The 20,315-nt window shown below is 43.2% G+C and overlaps 1 protein-coding gene across 1 annotated transcript in view; it reads left to right on the top strand.

Annotated features, from left to right (window-relative positions):
- CNIH3 (cornichon family AMPA receptor auxiliary protein 3) overlaps nt 1-20,315 on the top strand; it is an 82,994-nt gene that overhangs the window by 15,956 nt on the left and 46,723 nt on the right. Inside the window, exons 2-3 of the mRNA XM_063441522.1 lie at nt 6,463-6,531; nt 18,283-18,330. Coding sequence (XP_063297592.1) covers nt 6,463-6,531; nt 18,283-18,330 — 117 coding nt within the window. The remainder of the gene's footprint in view (nt 1-6,462; nt 6,532-18,282; nt 18,331-20,315) is intronic.

A 20,315-nucleotide genomic window follows, 5' to 3' on the forward strand; every position in this document is an offset into this window, starting at 1 on the left:
TTGAAATGTTTTATATATATGTATTCACACTTTATGTAACACAAAACTATTGGTTTGTGTGTATTAAAGCACTTATATACTAAAATCGGGGGTGGAAATATTTGGTATGCCTTTAAGGAATTGTTCAAATACTGTTTTGTTTGAAGCAAAACACAACTTTTATAATAAATAAATAAAACATTGAAATATATATTGACACAATTTTTCTGTAAAAGAATTATTTGCTGTTCTATGAAATGTTTTGTTTACATTAGAGATCTTAAATGCAGATGTCGATATATATTTTTAGATCATGCCAAGGAGACGTGTTGATGATATGACAGTTATAGAGGTAAAGTAAATAAGAAACAAATCAATCCTTTTGGCAAGAAGAATAGGGCTAAACCAAGGTGTGAAATTAAAGCTGGAGCAAGCGATTTCGACTGTCTCCTATACAGAGAGAAAAGGTTCCAGCTTTCTCCTATACAGAGAGAAAAGGTTCCAGCTCTCTCCTAGACAGAGAGAAAAGGTTCCAGCTTTCTCCTATACAGAGAGAAAAGGTTCCAGCTCTCTCATATACAGAGAGAAAAGGTTCCAGCTCTCTCCTATACAGAGAGAAAAGGTTCCAGCTCTCTCCTAGACAGAGAGAAAAGGTTCCAGCTCTCTCCTATACAGAGAGAAAAGGTTCCAGCTCTCTCATATACAGAGAGAAAAGGTTCCAGCTCTCTCCTATACAGGGAGAAAAGGTTCCAGCTCTCTCCTATACAGAGAGAAAAGGTTCCAGCTCTCTCCTATACAGAGAGAAAAGGTTCCAGCTCTCTCCTATACAGAGAGAAAATGTTCCATCTCTCTCCTATACAGATAGAAAAGGTTCCAGCTCTCTCCTATACAGGGAGAAAAGGTTCCAGCTCTCTCCTATACAGAGACAAAAGGTTCCAGCTCTCTCCTATACAGGGAGAAAAGGTTCCAGCTCTCTCCTTTACAGAGAGAAAAGGTTCCAGCTCTCTCCTATACAGAGACAAAAGGTTCCAGCTCTCTCCTATACAGAGAGAAAAGGTTCCAGCTCTCTCCTATACAGGGAGAAAAGGTTCCAGCTCTCTCCTATACAGAGACAAAAGGTTCCAGCTCTCTCCTATACAGGGAGAAAATGTTCCAGCTCTCTCCTTTACAGAGAGAAAAGGTTCCAGCTCTCTCCTTTACAGAGAGAAAAGGTTCCAGCTCTATCCTATACAAAGATTAAAGGTTCCAGCTCTGTCCTATACTCAGAGAAAAGGTTCCAGCTTTCTCCTATACAGAGAGAAAAGGTTCCAGCTCTCTTCTATACAGGGAGAAAAATTTCCAGCTTTCTCCTTTACACAGAGAAAAGGTTCCAGCTTTCTCCTATTCAGAGAGAAAATGTTCCAGCTCTCTTCTATACAGGGAGAAAAAGTTCCAGCTTTCTCCTTTACACAGAGAAAAGGTTCCAGCTTTCTCCTATACAGAGAGAAAATGTTCCAGCTCTCTTCTATACAGGGAGAAAAATTTCCAGCTTTCTCCTTTACACAGAGAAAAGGTTCCAGCTTTCTCCTATTCAGAGAGAAAATGTTCCAGCTCTCTTCTATACAGGGAGAAAAAGTTCCAGCTTTCTCCTTTACACAGAGAAAAGGTTCCAGCTCTCTCCTTTACAGAGAGAAAAGGTTCCAGCTCTCTCCTATACAGAGAGAAAAGATTCCGTCTCTCTCCTTTACAGAGAGAAATGGTTCCAGCTCTCTCCTATACAGAGAGAAAAGGTTCCAGCTCTCTCCTTTACAGAGAGAAAAGGTTTCAGATTTCTCCTACACAGAGAGAAAAGGTTCAGTCTCTCTCCTTTACATGGAGAAAAGGTTCCAGCTCTCTCTTATACAGGGAGAAAAGATTCCAGTTCTCTCCCATACAGGGAGAGAAGGTTCCAGTTCTCTCCTATACAGGGAGAGAAGGTTCCAGCTTTCTCCTTTACATAGAGAAAAGGTTCCAGCTTTCTCCTATACAGGGAGAAAAGGTTCCAGCTCTCTCCTTTACATAGCAAAAAGGTTCCAGCTCTATCCTATACAAAGATAAAAGGTTCCAGCTCTGTCCTATACTGGGAGAAAAGGTTCCAGCTTTCTCCTATACAGAGAGAAAAGGTTCCAGCTCTCTCCTATACAGAGAGAGAAAGTTCCAGCTTTCTCCTTTACACAGAGAAAAGGTTCCAGCTTTATCCTATACAGATAGAAAATGTTACAGATTTCTCCTATACAGGGAGAAAAGGTTCCAGCTCTCTCCTTTACAGAGAGAAAATATGCAGCTTTCTCCTACACAGAGAGAAAAGGTTCCAGTTCTCTCCTATACAGGGAAAAAAATGTTCCAGCTCTCTCCTATACAGGGAAAAAAATGTTCCAGCTTTCTCCTATACAGGGAGAAAAGGTTCAAGCTCTCTCCTTTACATAGCAAAAAGGTTCCAGCTCTATCCTATACAAAGATTAAAGGTTCTAGCTCTGTCCTATACTCAGAGAAAAGGTTCCAGCTCTCTTCTATACAGGGAGAAAAATTTCCAGCTTTCTCCTTTACACAGAGAAAAGGTTCCAGCTTTCTCCTGTACAGAGAGAAAATGTTCCAGCTCTCTTCTATACAGGGAGAAAAAGTTCCAGCTTTTTCCTTTACACAGAGAAAAGGTTCCAGCTTTCTCCTATACAGAGAGAAAATGTTCCAGCTCTCTTCTATACAGGGAGAAAAAGTTCCAGCTTTCTCATTTACACAGAGAAAAGGTTCCAGCTTTCTCCTTTACAGAGAGAAAATGTTACAGATTTCTCCTATTCAGGGAGAAAAGGTTCCAGCTCTCTCCTTTACAGAGAGAAAAGATCCGGCTTTCTCCTACACAGAGAGAAAATGTTCCAGTTCTCTCCTATACAGGGAGAAAATGTTCCAGCTCTCTCCTATACAGGGAAAAAAAAGGTTACAGCTTTATCCTATACATAGCAAAAAGGTTCCAGCTCTATCCTATACAAAGATTAAAGGTTCCAGCTCTGTCCTATACTCAGAGAAAAGGTTCCAGCTTTCTCCTATACAGAGAGAAAAGGTTCCAGCTCTCTTCTATACAGGGAGAAAAAGTTCCAGCTTTCTCCTTTACACAGAGAAAAGGTTCCAGCTTTCTCCTATACAGATAGAAAAGGTTCCAGTTCTCTCCTTTACACAGAGAAAAGGTTCCAGCTTTCTCCTTTACAGAGAGAAAAGGTTCCAGCTCTCTCCTATACAGGGAAAAAAAGGTTCCAGCTTTCTCCTATACAGGGAGAAAAGGTTCAAGCTCTCTCCTTTACATAGCAAAAAGGTTCCAGCTCTATCCTATACAAAGATTAAAGGTTCCAGCTCTGTCCTATACTCAGATAAAAGGTTCCAGCTTTCTCCTATACAGAGAGAAAATGTTCCAGCTCTCTCCTATACAGGGAGAAAAGGATCAAGCTCTCTCCTTTACATAGCAAAAAGGTTCCAGCTCTATCCTATACAAAGATTAAAGGTTCCAGCTCTGTCCTATACTCAGAGAAAAGGTTCCAGCTTTCTCCTATACAGAGAGAAAAGGTTCCAGCTCTCTCCTTTACAGAGAGAAAAGATCCGGCTTTCTCCTACACAGAGAGAAAAGGTTCCGTCTCTCTCCTATACAGAGAGAAAAGGTTCCAGCTTTCTCCTATACAGAGAGAAAAGGTTCCAACTCTCTCCTAGACAGAGAGAAGAAAAGGTTCCAGCTCTCTCCTAGACAGAGAGAAAAGGTTCCAGCTTTATCCTAGACAGGGAGAAAAGGTTCCGACTCTCTCCTAGATAGAGAGAAAATGTTCCAGCTCTCTCATATACAGAGAGAAAAGGTTCCAGCTCTCTCCTTTACAGAGAGAAAAGATCCAGCTTTCTCCTACACAGAAGAAAAGGTTCCGGCTCTCTCCTATACAGAGAAAAAAGGTTCCAGCTTTCTCCTATACAAGGAGAAAAGGTTCCAACTCTCTCCTAAGTATAGCAAAAATGTTCCAGCTTTATCCAAGACAGATAGAAAAGGTTCCAGCTCCCTCCTAGACAGAGAGAAAAGGTTCCAGCTCTCTCCTAGACAGAGAGAAAAGGTTCCAGCTCTCTCCTTTACTGGGAGAAAAGGTTCCAACTCTCTCCTAGACATAGAGAAAAGGTTCCAGCTTTATCCAAGACAGAGAGAAAAGGTTCCAGCTCTCTCCTAGACAGAGAGAAAATGTTCCAGCTCTCTTCTAGACAGAGAGAAAAGGTTCCAGCTCTATCCTTTACTGGGAGAAAAGGTTCCAACTCTCTCCTTTACTGGGAGAAAAGGTTCCAGTTTTCTCCTATACAGAGAGAAAAGGTTCTAGCTCTCTCCTTTACAGAGAGAGAAAGTTCCAGCTTTCTCCTTTACACAGAGAAAAGGTTCCAGCTTTCTCCTATACAAGGAGAAAAGGTTCCAACTCTCTCCTAAGTATAGCAAAAATGTTCCAGCTTTATCCAAGACAGATAGAAAAGGTTCCAGCTCCCTCCTAGACAGAGAGAAAAGGTTCCAGCTCTCTCCTAGACAGAGAGAAAAGGTTCCAGCTTTATCCAAGACAGAGAGAAAAGGTTCCGACTCTCTCCTAGACAGAGAGAAAATGTTCCAGCTCTCTCATATACAGAGAGAAAAGGTTCCAGCTCTCTCCTTTACAGAGAGAAAAGATCCAGCTTTCTCCTACACAGAAGAAAAGGTTCCGTCTCTCTCCTATACAGAGAAAAAAGGTTCCAGCTTTCTCCTATACAAGGAGAAAAGGTTCCAACTCTCTCCTAAGTATAGCAAAAATGTTCCAGCTTTATCCAAGACAGATAGAAAAGGTTCCAGCTCCCTCCTAGACAGAGAGAAAAGGTTCCAGCTCTCTCCTAGACAGAGAGAAAAGGTTCCAGCTCTCTCCTTTACTGGGAGAAAAGGTTCCAACTCTCTCCTAGACAGAGAGAAAAGGTTCCAGCTTTATCCAAGACAGAGAGAAAAGGTTCCAGCTCTCTCCTAGACAGAGAGAAAATGTTCCAGCTCTCTTCTAGACAGAGAGAAAAGGTTCCAGCTCTATCCTTTACTGGGAGAAAAGGTTCCAACTCTCTCCTTTACTGGGAGAAAAGGTTCCAGTTTTCTCCTATACAGAGAGAAAAGGTTCTAGCTCTCTCCTTTACAGAGAGAGAAAGTTCCAGCTTTCTCCTTTACACAGAGAAAAGGTTCCAGCTTTCTCCTATACAAGGAGAAAAGGTTCCAACTCTCTCCTAAGTATAGCAAAAATGTTCCAGCTTTATCCAAGACAGATAGAAAAGGTTCCAGCTCCCTCCTAGACAGAGAGAAAAGGTTCCAGCTCTCTCCTAGACAGAGAGAAAAGGTTCCAGCTTTATCCAAGACAGAGAGAAAAGGTTCCGACTCTCTCCTAGACAGAGAGAAAATGTTCCAGCTCTCTCATATACAGAGAGAAAAGGTTCCAGCTCTCTCCTTTACAGAGAGAAAAGATCCAGCTTTCTCCTACACAGAAGAAAAGGTTCCGTCTCTCTCCTATACAGAGAAAAAAGGTTCCAGCTTTCTCCTATACAAGGAGAAAAGGTTCCAACTCTCTCCTAAGTATAGCAAAAATGTTCCAGCTTTATCCAAGACAGATAGAAAAGGTTCCAGCTCCCTCCTAGACAGAGAGAAAAGGTTCCAGCTCTCTCCTAGACAGAGAGAAAAGGTTCCAGCTCTCTCCTTTACTGGGAGAAAAGGTTCCAACTCTCTCCTAGACAGAGAGAAAAGGTTCCAGCTTTATCCAAGACAGAGAGAAAAGGTTCCAGCTCTCTCCTAGACAGAGAGAAAATGTTCCAGCTCTCTTCTAGACAGAGAGAAAAGGTTCCAGCTCTATCCTTTACTGGGAGAAAAGGTTCCAACTCTCTCCTTTACTGGGAGAAAAGGTTCCAGTTTTCTCCTATACAGAGAGAAAAGGTTCTAGCTCTCTCCTTTACAGAGAGAAAAGGTTTCTGGCTTTCTCCTTTACACAGAGAAAAGGTTCCAGAATGTATGCAGCATTCTGCTTCTCACCAGCTGTGGAGAGGTTTATGGGAGCAGATCGGTGCCCATAGGCATTTTGTTAAATCATTACCTTTACAATGCATTAAAAAAATATTGTTTTTATTTAGAAAAATCGCTTTAATTAATATGGATGAATTGCCCAAATGATTGGGAATAATAATACTAAATGGCAATGAGATCAGCTTGGTTTTTACAACAATGGTCCTTGGTGACAATTTACAGCGGGATAGCGCCGTTGTATCCTGAAATTAGTGACTTTGTTTCAGTATTGATGTTTTCTTATGAAATAACCTGAGGAATTGAGGTCACGGAAGCTGTGTGGGTTATGCTTTGATGGTTAAAAATAGCCCCTTTCAATGGAAAGTTTCCTAAAATGCCTGCAAATGGTATGCTCAGCAGCGAGAGATGCACGATTTAGCTCTTCTTAATCGTTTCTTTTTCAGATAATTGCCTTTGATGAATTAAGAACAGACTTCAAAAGCCCAATTGATCAGTGTAATCCTGCGCACGCGGTAAGTAACGCAATCACATGATTTATTACACTGTTAGCTGTTGTACTGCTCTTTGGTAAATTGAGTATAACACACGTTGCAGCCATCAGAAAGGTTTGTCCATTACTATTAACACTTTCAAAGCTCCACTCAGTAGTTGGAGGGGTATATACGCCAGACTTCTGATCTTTATTATACTAAGTTTACTCTCAAATATTAACTCAAGGCCAAAGCCTTCTATTTAGACAGATTACGTTACAAACACATTTAACGTGTCTAAAACACAGATTACTGTGAGTTTCACTGCTGTGGAGCTCTGTGATAGACTCTCATATACACAGAACGCTATTGTGACTTTCAGTGTTGCTTAACAGAGCCATCTTTAAGGTAGGGCAAAAGGGGCAGCTATGGACTATCCCACACATTCATCAGGGGCAAAAAACAGCTGCTACTTCTGCCTGATAAACGCTGTATTTTTTTTCCATTTGTCTTCAAATCCATAATAATGCATGTGGACCCAGCTACAGACAGACCACAGCAGTCCGTGTGCCGTGACCATGTTCTGGCATCACACGTGCTGTATCCATCGGTATGCAGCCAGTTTAACTTACACCGTCATAGCTCTGGCTGTTCAGGTGAGGGTATATTGTCCTGTAACCCAACATCTGGGTATGTTTGAGATGGACCTCAATTGAAAGAAGTTATTTCTGGAATGGTAGACCTGTCATTGAAGGTTTTATAATGAAGGATATAAGTTATGGAAGAGAGAGGGTTTTCTGTTATGAAGGAAGGAGATATTAGTAAAATATATTAAGGAATAGGTCCAGGTGAGAAAGATCAGGACATACCTTGAAGGGAGGGACGCTGGATATTTAAATAATGAAAGGCAGGGTTTTCTGGAAACATGGGTAGCCTACCATGAAGGTACGGTCACTGGAATCAGGTATTATACTCTTCTACTGATCAAACTAAACAGACATTTTAAAAACAGAATAACGTGGTTTGTGCACAAGGTTCTATTTACCTTACAATATATTTTTTTGGTAACAAAAATTATCAAAATTTTCAGAGGCTATTAGAAGTTGGCTCTGAACTTACTAGGCATATCATCAGAGACACAGGATAAATTCTCCAGTAATAGATACTCCAGGAATTCAGTACTGTTGAAATCAGGAACTATAAAAGTGAGTATTTATTAATACATATAGGAGAAAACAAATAAAATAGTAGCACAATGCTGTTTAACCTGAAAACTTGCACCAGAGGAAGACCCATTTCATATTGAAATGCGTTGTGCTACTATTTTATTTGTGGGTGTGGCTATATTGCTAACCCCTCCTCTTTACAAACATAACACTTCTAACCACACCCAATTTCTATGGAAACCACTCCACCCCCAACCCAGAACATGTCACTGACTTCCTACAGTGCCAGCTTTGCCCCCAAAAAGCTTATTAGTGCCATATTTGTGCCCAGCTTCCCAGTGCCGCCTCCGTCCCCATACAGCTTCCCAGTTCCAGTTTTGTCTCAAAATAGCTAATCTGTGCCATCTCTCCGTCCCAATATGGCTAATCAGTGCCATCTTAGTCTCAAATTATCTTTGTCCCCATCTTATTAGTGCCACTTTTGTGTCCAAATAGCTTATCAGTTCCATTTTGTGCCCAAATCACTGGCCAGTGTCATTGTTGTCCCAAAATTGCTTATTAGTGACATTTGTTTTCCTCAGAGAGCTTGTCAGCCAATTTGTCCATCTGTTTCTCCCCCAACTCCTTTGTGTCTCTTTTTCCCCTTCCCCAGCCCCTCTGTCTTTTTGCCCCCACGTGCTTCTATGTTTCTATTTGTCCCACCAGTCCTTCTATGTGTCTCTTTGTGCCCCCAGCCCCTATGTCTGTCTCTATGTCTCAACTCAGCCCCTCTTTGTGTGTCTTTGTCCCATCTCAGCCCATCTGTATGCCTTTTTCCCCCAATATCTCTGTATGTTTCTTTAGCCCCCTCCCCTTCTGTGCCCTATGTACCCTTTCTCCCCTCCTGTCCCCTTATGTAGCCCTTCTCCCCTCCTGTGCACTCTTTAGCCCCCTCCCCTTCTGTGCCCTATGTACCCTTTCTCCCCTCCTGTCCCCTTATGTAGCCCTTCTCCCCTCCTGTGCACTCTTTAGCCCCCTCCCCTTCTGTGCCCTATGTACCCTTTCTCCCCTCCTGTCCCCTTATGTAGCCCTTCTCCCCTCCTGTGCACTCTTTAGCCCCCTCCCCTTCTGTGCCCTATGTACCCTTTCTCCCCTCCTGTCCCCTTATTTAGCCCTTCTCCCCTCCTGTGAACTCTTTAGCCCCCTCCCCTATTGTCCCTTTATGTAGCCCTTCTCCCCCATGTGCACTCTTTAGCCCCCTTCGATTGTGTGCCCTCTTTAGCCACCTCCCTTCCTCTGCACTCTTTTACCCCCTCCCCTCATGTGCCGTCTTTAGCCACCTCCCTCCCTATGCCCTCTTTACCCCCCCTCCTGTCCGCTTATGCAGCCCCCCTCCTGTGCCCTCTTCAGCCCCCTCCCCTATTGTCCCTTTATGTAGCCCTTTTCCCCTCCTGTGCAATCCTTTTCCCCTCCTGTGTAAGCCATAATCATCGCACTTATGACAAATCACGGCTTGAACTATCTTGCTTTGCATGTAATGCGTCTATCTCATATATTAGTTTCCCCTTTTATGTTGCATTACTGAAATAAATGAACTTTTGCACAATATTCAAATGTTTTGAGTATCACCTGTATGTGTGTGTGACAGATTCCCAGCTCATTGAACCACCAGAGATCAGCATGCCTCCCTATCTGCAAGGTACCAACAGGGAAGGGGGAATAATATTTGTTTTGAAATAATAATTAATTTAATAAATCCCCTATACAAACACTGCACCCCTATACACACACACTATACATGATGAAGAGGAATGACAGGAGGGGGAGGGGCAATGTAAAGATTTTTGGCACAGGGCGCCTAATTGCCTAAGGCCAGCCCTGCATATATTTAGATATTTAATCGCACATCTTGCATTGGAGAAGTTTAAACATTGTCTCTTCACCTTCACATACTAAGTGCAATGAGAGAACGGAGCAAAGCTTTTAAGAATGATTGACGGTTGAGGCGACATGAATTCGTCATCAGTTCTAGGATTGAGCCAAATACAGTAGTGTGAATATCTATTTATCTAATATCTAATCATTTATTGTTTACAAACACGTTTTTTTTTTAAACACAGGGAAGACGTAAACATAATATAACACATTTTTGTTAATATTTCTCTTTTAAGGTTCCCCTGCACACATTAAAGGGCATGTAATTATTATGATATATATATATATATATATATTTTGTATGTTCCTACCATAGATTACATATCACTTTTAGATTACACAATTTGTACGTTTGGTTGTTATTCTAGAAGTGTATACGTGTATCTTTAAGGTTATATTTTCAATGTATTTGTGCCACTGGACTCTTGGGGAATTAAGCTAAAAATCTCAGGAAGAGCTGAATACATTCCATTATCACAATAAAACAAGTCTATTCTAAGAAACAAGGTTACTTATCTTTATATAAAACTTTTTAATGGATACCGTCAACAGTATTTAGAAGACATAGTGGTTTTCTCACACCGTGGATAATGAATTAAAGCTGGGGCTATATAGTCTGTAAATCAGATATTGCAACAACGCTATAACCCCCATTAATCAAAAGCAGCCAGGATAATGCAATATTGTCAAAGGAACATATTACTTTTAAATGTGAATAGGCATAATGTTTACTAACATTCTATCATTTATATTACATTCCCGATAATGACTAAAGCGGGATGATCCCCCTTTTACCTCTTATCTTTCATCCAAATAGATATAAAGACAGTGAGAACTCACTACATATAGGAGTTTGATTTAGTTGTCAGGACCAAATTCTGTCAGAATCCAGGTGAGTCGCTCTAACTTTGACAGTACCAGATCATTGCTCAGTAAATAGACATTCATAAAACATATGGATTCTTCCTCTGAACTCCAAATGTTTAGAACGTTACATTTAAATTGTAGATTAGTTATTCCGAATTCCGGATAGCTCTTGCACCCTGATAGAGTGCTTTTCTAATGTTTACTGGATTCTATTTTTATATATAGAGTCATCACTGGCCACAGTTTCCTGGCCCCTTAACTACTTATTATTTTCAAATAATAATAACAAAAATATGTAAAAGGGGCATTCTATAAAAAGAAGTCAATATTTACATTGCTTCCCCAGGACACCTTTAGTGATTGTCAGACAGATGCTGATAAGTCCCCATAATATATCTCTATGATGACATGCTGCTGGGCGCAGTACCGTGATTACCGCGCATGTGCAGTAGCCCACTCAGTGCTTCCCTATAGCCCCCCAATTCTTCTCTGACTGAGTCGTACAATTCAGAGCAAGGGAGAAATTACATCACTTACAATTCCACTGTATCAGACAGAAAGACTGACAGGAAAAATGTGTTCTTTAATTGGTGAGGAACAACACAGGAGCAAAGGGCGAGGAAAGTGTATTTAAGTTTGCAATTCAATACAAAAGGAAAACTCAATCATGTTTATATATTGTTGACGGCAAAGTGGATTAAGTTGAGATTTGCAGACTTTTTCCACTTTCAATATTCCTCCTTTTTATTATTGAAAAGTATCTTCCTAACTGCAAGTGGTAATATCTCTGTTTCATTTGTTTGTATGTTGTATGCGCATCGTTTGTTAATTAGCGCTGCAGTTATTAGGAGAGCCATTTATTATTCTTTTTAGTGTTAATCTTTTCTTTCAACGTCTGATCTGTTTGGAATATTTCAGTCAATTTATGCTGAATGATTGAAATGACAGAATGTTAAAGCTTGCTTCTCTGAGAAACAACTGCACGTTTTATATTTATTAATTTGTGATAGCAGACACTCGTGTGGGTTATTAGCACGCACCAGCGACATTTAATATTCTAAACACTGTGCTCAGTCAGCCCCTGCTAACATCCATTAATAAATATACCAAGCATCATAAATTCTCTAATCCACTAAAAATGGCATTAACATAGTGAAATTAAGTTGCAACAAAAGTACAACCAGCTCATAATTCACCAAAATAACATCAATTCACCGCAATATATAGGAAGTATTGCATTCAATGCATTAAGGGTAATCATTACAGCTAATGTGCAGATGTGTGTTTGGACGACGCGTTCGGCACTGTAACAGTTGAAGATTAAAGCATCATTGTTACTTTACAGTTTTTATAGAATACCTGGTGGGTGAAGTAAAATTTGACTCAGCTCTTTATATACAGACAAATAGTCAATTTATACAAGCGATGCAAAATAGTGACATTTGCAATTAACTAGTTTACTTTTCTGTGTCTGTGGTTATTGAGTCTAAAGGAGCATATTGTATTATTATCTATTTGTTGGATATTTAAAAAGGAAGGTGTCTCTAGCTCACATGCTCAACAGAGCCTCCTGCAAGGGTTCATATAGTGAACTCGGGGACTTCAATATTCCTATAAACCCACCTTTGACCTCTGCAGCCACTCAACTACTTTCAATTACTTCCTCCCTCGGGCTATCGCAGTGGGCAAATTCTCCCACCCATGCAGCTGGCAATACCGTTGACCTAATCTTCACTTATGCATGTACAGTAACTAATATCTGCAACACTCCATTTCCACTCTCTGATCACCACCTCTTATCATTTGCTCTCACATACCCCCTCACCCAACAATCTCAGCCTAACCCCCCTCAACTCAGGAGGGACCTTAATTCTCTTGATCTCCAGCAGTTGTCAGCTGATATTGATTCACGACTGCTGTCCATCCCTTCCCTCTCCTGTCCTTCACTGGCCATCTCCACATATAATTCTACTCTTACATCTGCCTTGAACGCTGCAGCGCCACTCCAAACAAGCACCTCGAGGAGGACCCGCCCCCAACCATGACATACTAAATCAACGCGCTACCTGCAAAGATGCTCCCGTTGTGCTGAACGCTCCTGGAGGAAGTCTCGCACCCAGTCAGACTTTCTCCATAATAGATTCATACAGGGCCGGTGCTACCTGTAAGGCGGACTAGGCAGCCGCCTAGGGTGCCCCTTGGGAAGGGGCGCCGCCAGGAGCGCCGGCCCCCCTCATGCTGCAGCCGCCCGAGTGCTCTGCAGAGAGGCTCAGGCGGCTGCAGCTTTGCCCGGGCTGGTGCGTCCATGAGGGCGCACCGCCCGGGCGCAGCATGAGGAGAGGGGCTGACAGGAGGGAAGCGCTCAGCACTCAGCGCTCCCTCCTGTCACTCCCTCACTGTAGCGTGGCCGAGCCCATGTATGGTCCTTTATTGTGCTTTTAGTCCGGCTGGGTACAGGAAACAAAAGCTCCCTGTACCCGCGGACCATACAGAGCTCGACCACGCTACAACATAGGTAGGGGAGGGTGGGGGGGAATAAATGGAAAGGGAGGGGGGGGGTAAATGGAAAGGGGGGGAATACATGGAAGGGGGGTAATAAATTGACAGGGAGGGAGGGGGAAGTAATAAATTGACAGGGAGGGAGGGGGAATAAATGGACGGGGGGGTAATACATGACAGGGGGTAATAAATAGACAGGGAGGGGGATAATAAATGGACAGGGAGGGAGGGGGAAGTAATAAATTGACAGGGAGTGAGGGGGAATAAATGGACGGGGGGTAATAAATGAACAGGGAGGGGGGTAATAAATGGACAGGGGGGGTAATAAATTGACAGGGGGGGGAATAAATGGACAGGGAGGGGGGGATAAATTTACAGGCAGGGTGGGGGGAATAAATTGACAGGGAGGGAGGGGGAAGTAATAAATTGACAGGGAAGGGGGGTAATAAATGGACAGGGAGGGGGGGTAATAAATTGACAGGGGGGGATAAATTGACAGGGAGGGTGGGGGGAATAAATTGAAAGGGGGGAATAAATTGAAAGGGAGGGGAAAGAAATTGACAAGGTGGGGGGGAAGACATTGACAGGGAGGGGAATTGACGGGGTTGGGAGGGGAGAAGAGAGTGACAACGGGGGAGACGATAGTGACAAGGGAGGGGGGAGAAGAGAGGGACAAGCAGGGGAGAAGAGAGTGACAAAGGAGGGGGAGAAGAGAGGGACAAGGGGGGGGCGGGAGAAGAGAGTGACAAGGGAGGGAGAGGGGGAGAAGAGAGTGACAAGGGAGGGGGGAGAGATTGACATCCATCACACACACACAATGCACCCCTTACACACAAAGACAATGCACCCCTTGCACACAGAAAAACACAATGCATTACACACACCGAGACACACACACAGGCAATGCAACCCTTACACACACTCAATGCACCCCTTACAGACGCACACACTGCATCCCGTACATACACAGAAACACACCTTGCAGCCCTTACACATACAAACACAGATTCACACAATGCATTCCTTACACACATCAGGACATCCCCTACTCCACCTCCTGTGAACAAACTCATTGGTGGAACATGAAGGTGGACCCTGGGACCCAGACCTTGAGTTGTGTAAAGGGCGTTAAAAAAATGGAGCTGCTTCCCGTTCTCCCAGAACATTGATTTTTGTGACCACAGTTACAAACAGCCTCCAGAGAGCCTGTTCTACACCAGACCAGTGGAGCCAGACTGCAGCTAGAGCCCATCATCATCCTCATCTGGTTGTAAGTAGGCAATCTAGTATATTATTCGTGACAATAATCTCTAATTTACCTCACATTAAAGAAACACTATAGTCCCCAGAACCACTTCAGCTTAATGTAGTGGTTCTGGTGTCTATAGCCTGTCCCTGCAGGCCTTTTAATGTAAACATGGCGGCACTGCAGCACTTGCGTTAGTTAACATGGCAGATCATATGGGTGGGGCATTGTGATGTCATATGGGGGGGGGGGCGGCAAACTTTACTTTTGCCTAGGGCGGCAAAAATCCTTGCACCGGCCCTGGATTCATATTGTGTCCATACAGTGCAGCCCTTGCCCTTGCCAAACAGTCCTACTTTTCCTCTCTCATTAGTTCATGCTCCCGCAACCCCAGGCGTCTCTTTGACACCTTTAATTGTCTTCTTCGCCCTGCTGTGGCCACCCCCCAAACTAACCTTACTGCTGATAACTTTGCATGTTACTTCACTGACAAGATTAAACAGCTAAGGAAAGAATTCTCCCCTCCTTGCCATTCTGTTTCTCAACCACACATAGATCATGCCTTTCCTACCTTCAGACTTTCTCCCCAGCTACTGACCAAGAGGTGGCTGCTCTTCTTTGCTCCTCTCGCCCCACCACTTGCCCACTCGATCCTGTCCCATCTCACCTTATCAGATCTCTCTCCACTTGTCTCGTGCCTTCTTTAACACACATCTTCAACTGCTTTCTCTCTTCTGGCATCGTCCCTGCTGACCTTAAACATGCCACTGTAGTACCTATACTAAAAAAAAATATCTCGACCCATCCACCCCCTCTAACTACCGTCCCATATCCCTGCTCCCTTTTTCCTCAAAGCTTCTGGAAAGACTTGTCTTTACCAGTGTGTCTCATTTCCTCAATTCCAACTCTCTCCTTGACCCCCTTCAATCTGGCTTCCGCCCTCTCCACTCGACCTAATCGCAGCTAAATCCAAAGGCCACGACTCCATACTAATTCTTCTTGACCTCTCAGCGGCCTTTGACACCGTTGATCACTCTCTCCTTCTTCAAACTCTTCAATCGCTTGGTCTCTGTGACTCTGTCATCTCGTGGTTTTCCTCTTATCTCTCCTAACGCTCGTTCAGTGTCTCTTTTTCTAATGATACCTCCTCGCCTCGTCCTGTCTCGGTTGGTGTCCCCCAAGGCTCTGTCCTTGGTCCCCTTCTATTTTTTCTTTATACTGCCTCTCTTGGCAAACTTATTACCTCTTTTGGATTCCGCTACCATCTGTACGCCGATGACACCCAGTTATATCTCTCCTCCCCGGACCTCTCCCCTGCCGTCCTGCAACGTGTCACTGCCTGCCTTTCTTCCATCTCTGACTGGATGTCCTCCCGCTTTCTGAAACTCAATCTCTCTAAAACTGAGCTCCTTGTCTTTCCTCCTCCTAATACTGATCCTCCTCTTTCGCTCTCCCTTCAAGTTTGTGCTACCCACATCAGTCCATCCTTGCACGCGCACTGTCTTGGCGTCATACTTGACAATGGTCTCACCTTTGAGCCTCACATCCAGCATGTTGCCAAATCCTGTAGATTCCATCTTAAAAACATAGCCCGCACCCGCCCCTTTCTTGCACCAGATACTACCAAGGAGCTTGCCCATGCTCTAGTAATTTCCCGCATGGATTATTGTAACCCTCTCCTGATTGGTCTTCCCAAAAGCCGTACTGCACCCCTACAGTCCGTAATGAACACTGCTGCTAGACTGATTTTCCTCTCTAGTCATTTCTCTCACACCTCACCCCTCTGCCAGTCCTTACATTGGCTTCCTGTATGCTATAGGAGTCAATTCAAGGTACTAACTCACACCTATAAAGCACTGAACAACTCTTGCCCCTCTTATATCTCCTCACAGATCCATAGGTATGTCCCTCCTCGGTCTCTCCACTCTCCCCGTGACCACCTCCTGTCTGTTGTCCGCACCCGTACGGCCAACTCACGCTTGCAGGACTTCTCGTGGGCGGCTCCCTTCCTATGGAATAGCCTGCCTACCGCCATCAGGCTCTCCCCTAGTCTTGCATCTTTTAAGAAGTGCCTTAAAACCCATCTCTTTAGGAAAGCTTATGGCCTCCAAGACTAACCCCTACCTCACATACCTGTCTCTTGCCCTCTCCTAAAGGGCAGCCCACCTTATTTGACTGCAAATTCCTGTCCTAATGTGTTTTACACCCCACCTCCTATAGAATGTAAGCCACTGGAGGCAGCCACTGGAGCACCAGGGAGAAAGAGACCCCCCCAGCATTCCTAAAGGTAAGGAGGCTGGGGGGTAGGTTAAATTAAAAAAAAAAATATATATATATATATAAATAAATAAATATATATATGTTAATGTGTGTGTTTGTCTGACTGTGTGTGTGTTTGTCTGACTGTGTGTGTGTGTGTGTCTGACTGTGTGTGTGTGTTTGTCTGACTGTGTGTGTGTGTCTGACTGTGTGTGTGTGTTTGTCTGACTGTGTGTGTGTGTGACTGTGTGTCTGACTGTGTGTGTGTGTGCGTCTGACTGTGTGTGTGTGAGTGTGTGTGTGTGTCTGACTGTGTGTGTGTGTCTGACTGTGTGTGTCTGACTGTGTGTGTGTGTGTCTGACTGGGTGTGTGTGTCTGTCAATGTGTTCGTGTCTGTTAATGTGTGTGTGTCTGTTAATGTGTGTGTGTGTATGTTAATGTGTGTGTGTCTGTTAATGTGTGTGTCTGTTAATATGTGTGTGTCTGACTGTGTGTGTGTCTGCTAGTGAGTGTGTGTGTGTCTGCTAGTGAGTGTGTGTGTGTGTCTGCTAGTGAGTGTGTATGTGTCTGACTGTGTGTGTGTCTGTTAGTGTGAGTGTGTTTGCCTGTGAGTGTGTTTGTCTGTTAGCTAGTGTATGCGTATCTGTCAGTGAATGTGTGTGTGTGTGTATTTAGAAGGCGGGACGGGGGGGAAGGGTTGGGTGGGGGTGGCGCGGGTCGGGGGGGTGGGGGAAGGGGAGACGCCTGAGTTTTGTCCTGCCTAGGGCAGCACAAAACCAGGATACACCACTGTACTTACCATATAAAGTGATCTATTGTATATATTCCACTTCTATAGGCACTACCTCATTGCATTTATTCTCTCTCTATTATGTTTATCTTAGTGGGGACTAGAGGGGACCCCTCTCCCTACAGGTGTGCTGCCTTAAATATTTACAATTTAACTACTTTTTGTGGCATTCTAGCGCTGATCCATATCTGATTTTGTTTAGCAAGTGCTGCTAAACCTGTTTTTCAAATAAAATGTTTTTATTTTTTTTACTTTTAAATTTATTTGACAAAACAATTCAAATTAACTTTAAATCCAAGTAGAACTAACCTTGTATCCAGTTAAATAATACTGTATCTCATTCAACACATGGAGGCACTCAGTTAATAAAGAAGGGATCTGATTTAAGTAGAAAGGTCAGCAAGAGGATTTCAGGAGATATTAAATCACACCCCCCCCCCCCCCCCCCCCCCCCCCCCGATCCAAAATCATGAATTTTAAATCAGTTTGACATTTCAGTTTCTGACCTCAAGTGCAAAGACTTAGGATTGTTACAAAGTCTCATTCTGCAGTACGTCCTTCTAGAGAACATGGAGCAGACTTGTCGAACAAAGATAACAGAGGATTGAACTAAATCGGTATAACAAAAAAACATTGTATTTAAAGGAGCAGTTTTGGCACCATGACAACTTTAACCCCTTAAGGACCAAACTTCTGTAATAAAAGGGAATCATGACATGTCACACATGTCATGTGTCCTTAAGGGGTTAAATTAGGTTGTTATAGTACCAGGAGGTCCCTGGTGCGGGAGCACATACTTTGAGGTTCAGCCGTGATGTGAATGGTTTAATCCCTAAAAGTAAGCCAGCACCAGGGACCTACTGGCACCATAACAACTTAATTTTGATAAAATAAAAATAAGTAGATATGAGATATTATTGAAAATTTCTGTTTATACGGTTATTACACATTTCGTCCCCACATCATTTTATGATAACAAACGTATGTTTGTGTTTGTAGCTCATCTGTCCTTTCAAAATTTGCTGTCTAAATATTCTGTTTTCTTTAACAGCGGGAACGCCTTAGAAACATTGAACGGATTTGCTTTCTGCTCAGAAAGGTGAGTGCACTATATCGTGTTTCCAAAATACTTTGTTTGAAGAGATTGAAGCATACATGTGATGCTCCTGCTTCTCGATGTCTGCTTCAACTGCTCAGATAATGCAGACTCTCACATTGTATCTGTTTCAGATTCTCTTAGGGTGCAGACTCTCACATTGTATCTGTTTCAGATTCTCTGAGGGTGCAGACTCTCACATTGTATCTGTTTCAGATTCTCTGAGGGTGCAGACTCTCACATTGTATCTGTTTCAGATTCTCTGAGGGTGCAGACTCTCACATTGTATCTGTTTCAGATTCTCTGAGGGTGCAGACTCTCACATTATATCTGTTTCAGATTCTCCGAGGGTGCAGACTCTCACATTGTATCTGTTTCAGATTCTCCGAGGGTGCAGACTCTCACATTGTATCTGTTTCAGATTCTCTGAGGGTGCAGACTCTCACATTATATCTGTTTCAGATTCTCCGAGGGTGCAGACTCTCACATTGTATCTGTTTCAGATTCTCCGAGGGTGCAGACTCTCACATTGTATCTGTTTCACATTCTCTGAGGGTGCAGACTCTCACATTGTATCTGTTTCACATTCTCTGAGGGTGCAGACTCTCACATTGTATCTGTTTCAGATTCTCTGAGGGTGCAGACTCTCACATTATATCTGTTTCAGATTCTCCGAGGGTGCAGACTCTCACATTGTATCTGTTTCAGATTCTCCGAGGGTGCAGACTCTCACATTGTATCTGTTTCACATTCTCTGAGGGTGCAGACTCTCACATTGTATCTGTTTCACATTCTCTGAGGGTGCAGACTCTCCCATTGTATCTGTTTCACATTCTCCGAGGGTGCAGACTCTCACATTGTATCTGTTTCAGATTCTCAGAGGGTGCAGACTCTCACATTGTATCTGTTTCAGATTCTCCGAGGGCGTAGAGCAGACTCTCACATTATATCTGTTTCACATTCTCCGAGGGTGCAGACTCTCACATTGTATCTGTTTCACATTCTCTGAGGGTGCAGACTCTCACATTGTATCTGTTTCAGATTCTCTTAGGGTGCAGACTCTCACATTGTATCTGTTTCACATTCTCTGAGGGTGCAGACTCTCACATTGTATCTGTTTCACATTCTCTGAGGGTGCAGACTCTCACATTGTATCTGTTTCACATTCTCTGAGGGTGCAGACTCTCACATTGTATCTGTTTCACATTCTCTGAGGGTGCAGACTCTCACATTGTATCTGTTTCACATTCTCTGAGGGTGCAGACTCTCACATTGTATCTGTTTCAGATTCTCCGAGGGTGCAGACTCTCCCATTATATCTGTTTCACATTCTCTGAGGGTGCAGACTCTCACATTGTATCTGTTTCAGATTCTCCGAGGGTGCAGACTCTCACATTGTATCTGTTTCAGATTCTCTTAGGGTGCAGACTCTCACATTGTATCTGTTTCAGATTCTCTTAGGGTGCAGACTCTCACATTGTATCTGTTTCAGATTCTCTTAGGGTGCAGACTCTCACATTGTATCTGTTTCACATTCTCTTAGGGTGCAGACTCTCACATTGTATCTGTTTCAGATTCTCTTAGGGTGCAGACTCTCACATTGTATCTGTTTCAGATTCTCTTAGGGTGCAGACTCTCACATTGTATCTGTTTCACATTCTCTTAGGGTGCAGACTCTCACATTGTATCTGTTTCACATTCTCTTAGGGTGCAGACTCTCACATTGTATCTGTTTCACATTCTCTTAGGGTGCAGACTCTCACATTGTATCTGTTTCAGATTCTCCGAGGGTGCAGACTCTCACATTGTATCTGTTTCAGATTCTCTTAGGGTGCAGACTCTCACATTGTATCTGTTTCAGATTCTCCGAGGGTGCAGACTCTCACAATGTATCTGTTTCAGATTCTCCGAGGGTGCAGACTCTCACATTGTATCTGTTTCAGATTCTCCGAGGGTGCAGACTCTCACATTGCATCTGTTTCAGATTC

This window comes from Pelobates fuscus, chromosome 2 (genome assembly GCF_036172605.1).
Source record: "Pelobates fuscus isolate aPelFus1 chromosome 2, aPelFus1.pri, whole genome shotgun sequence".
Classification (NCBI taxonomy): Eukaryota; Metazoa; Chordata; class Amphibia; order Anura; family Pelobatidae; genus Pelobates; species Pelobates fuscus.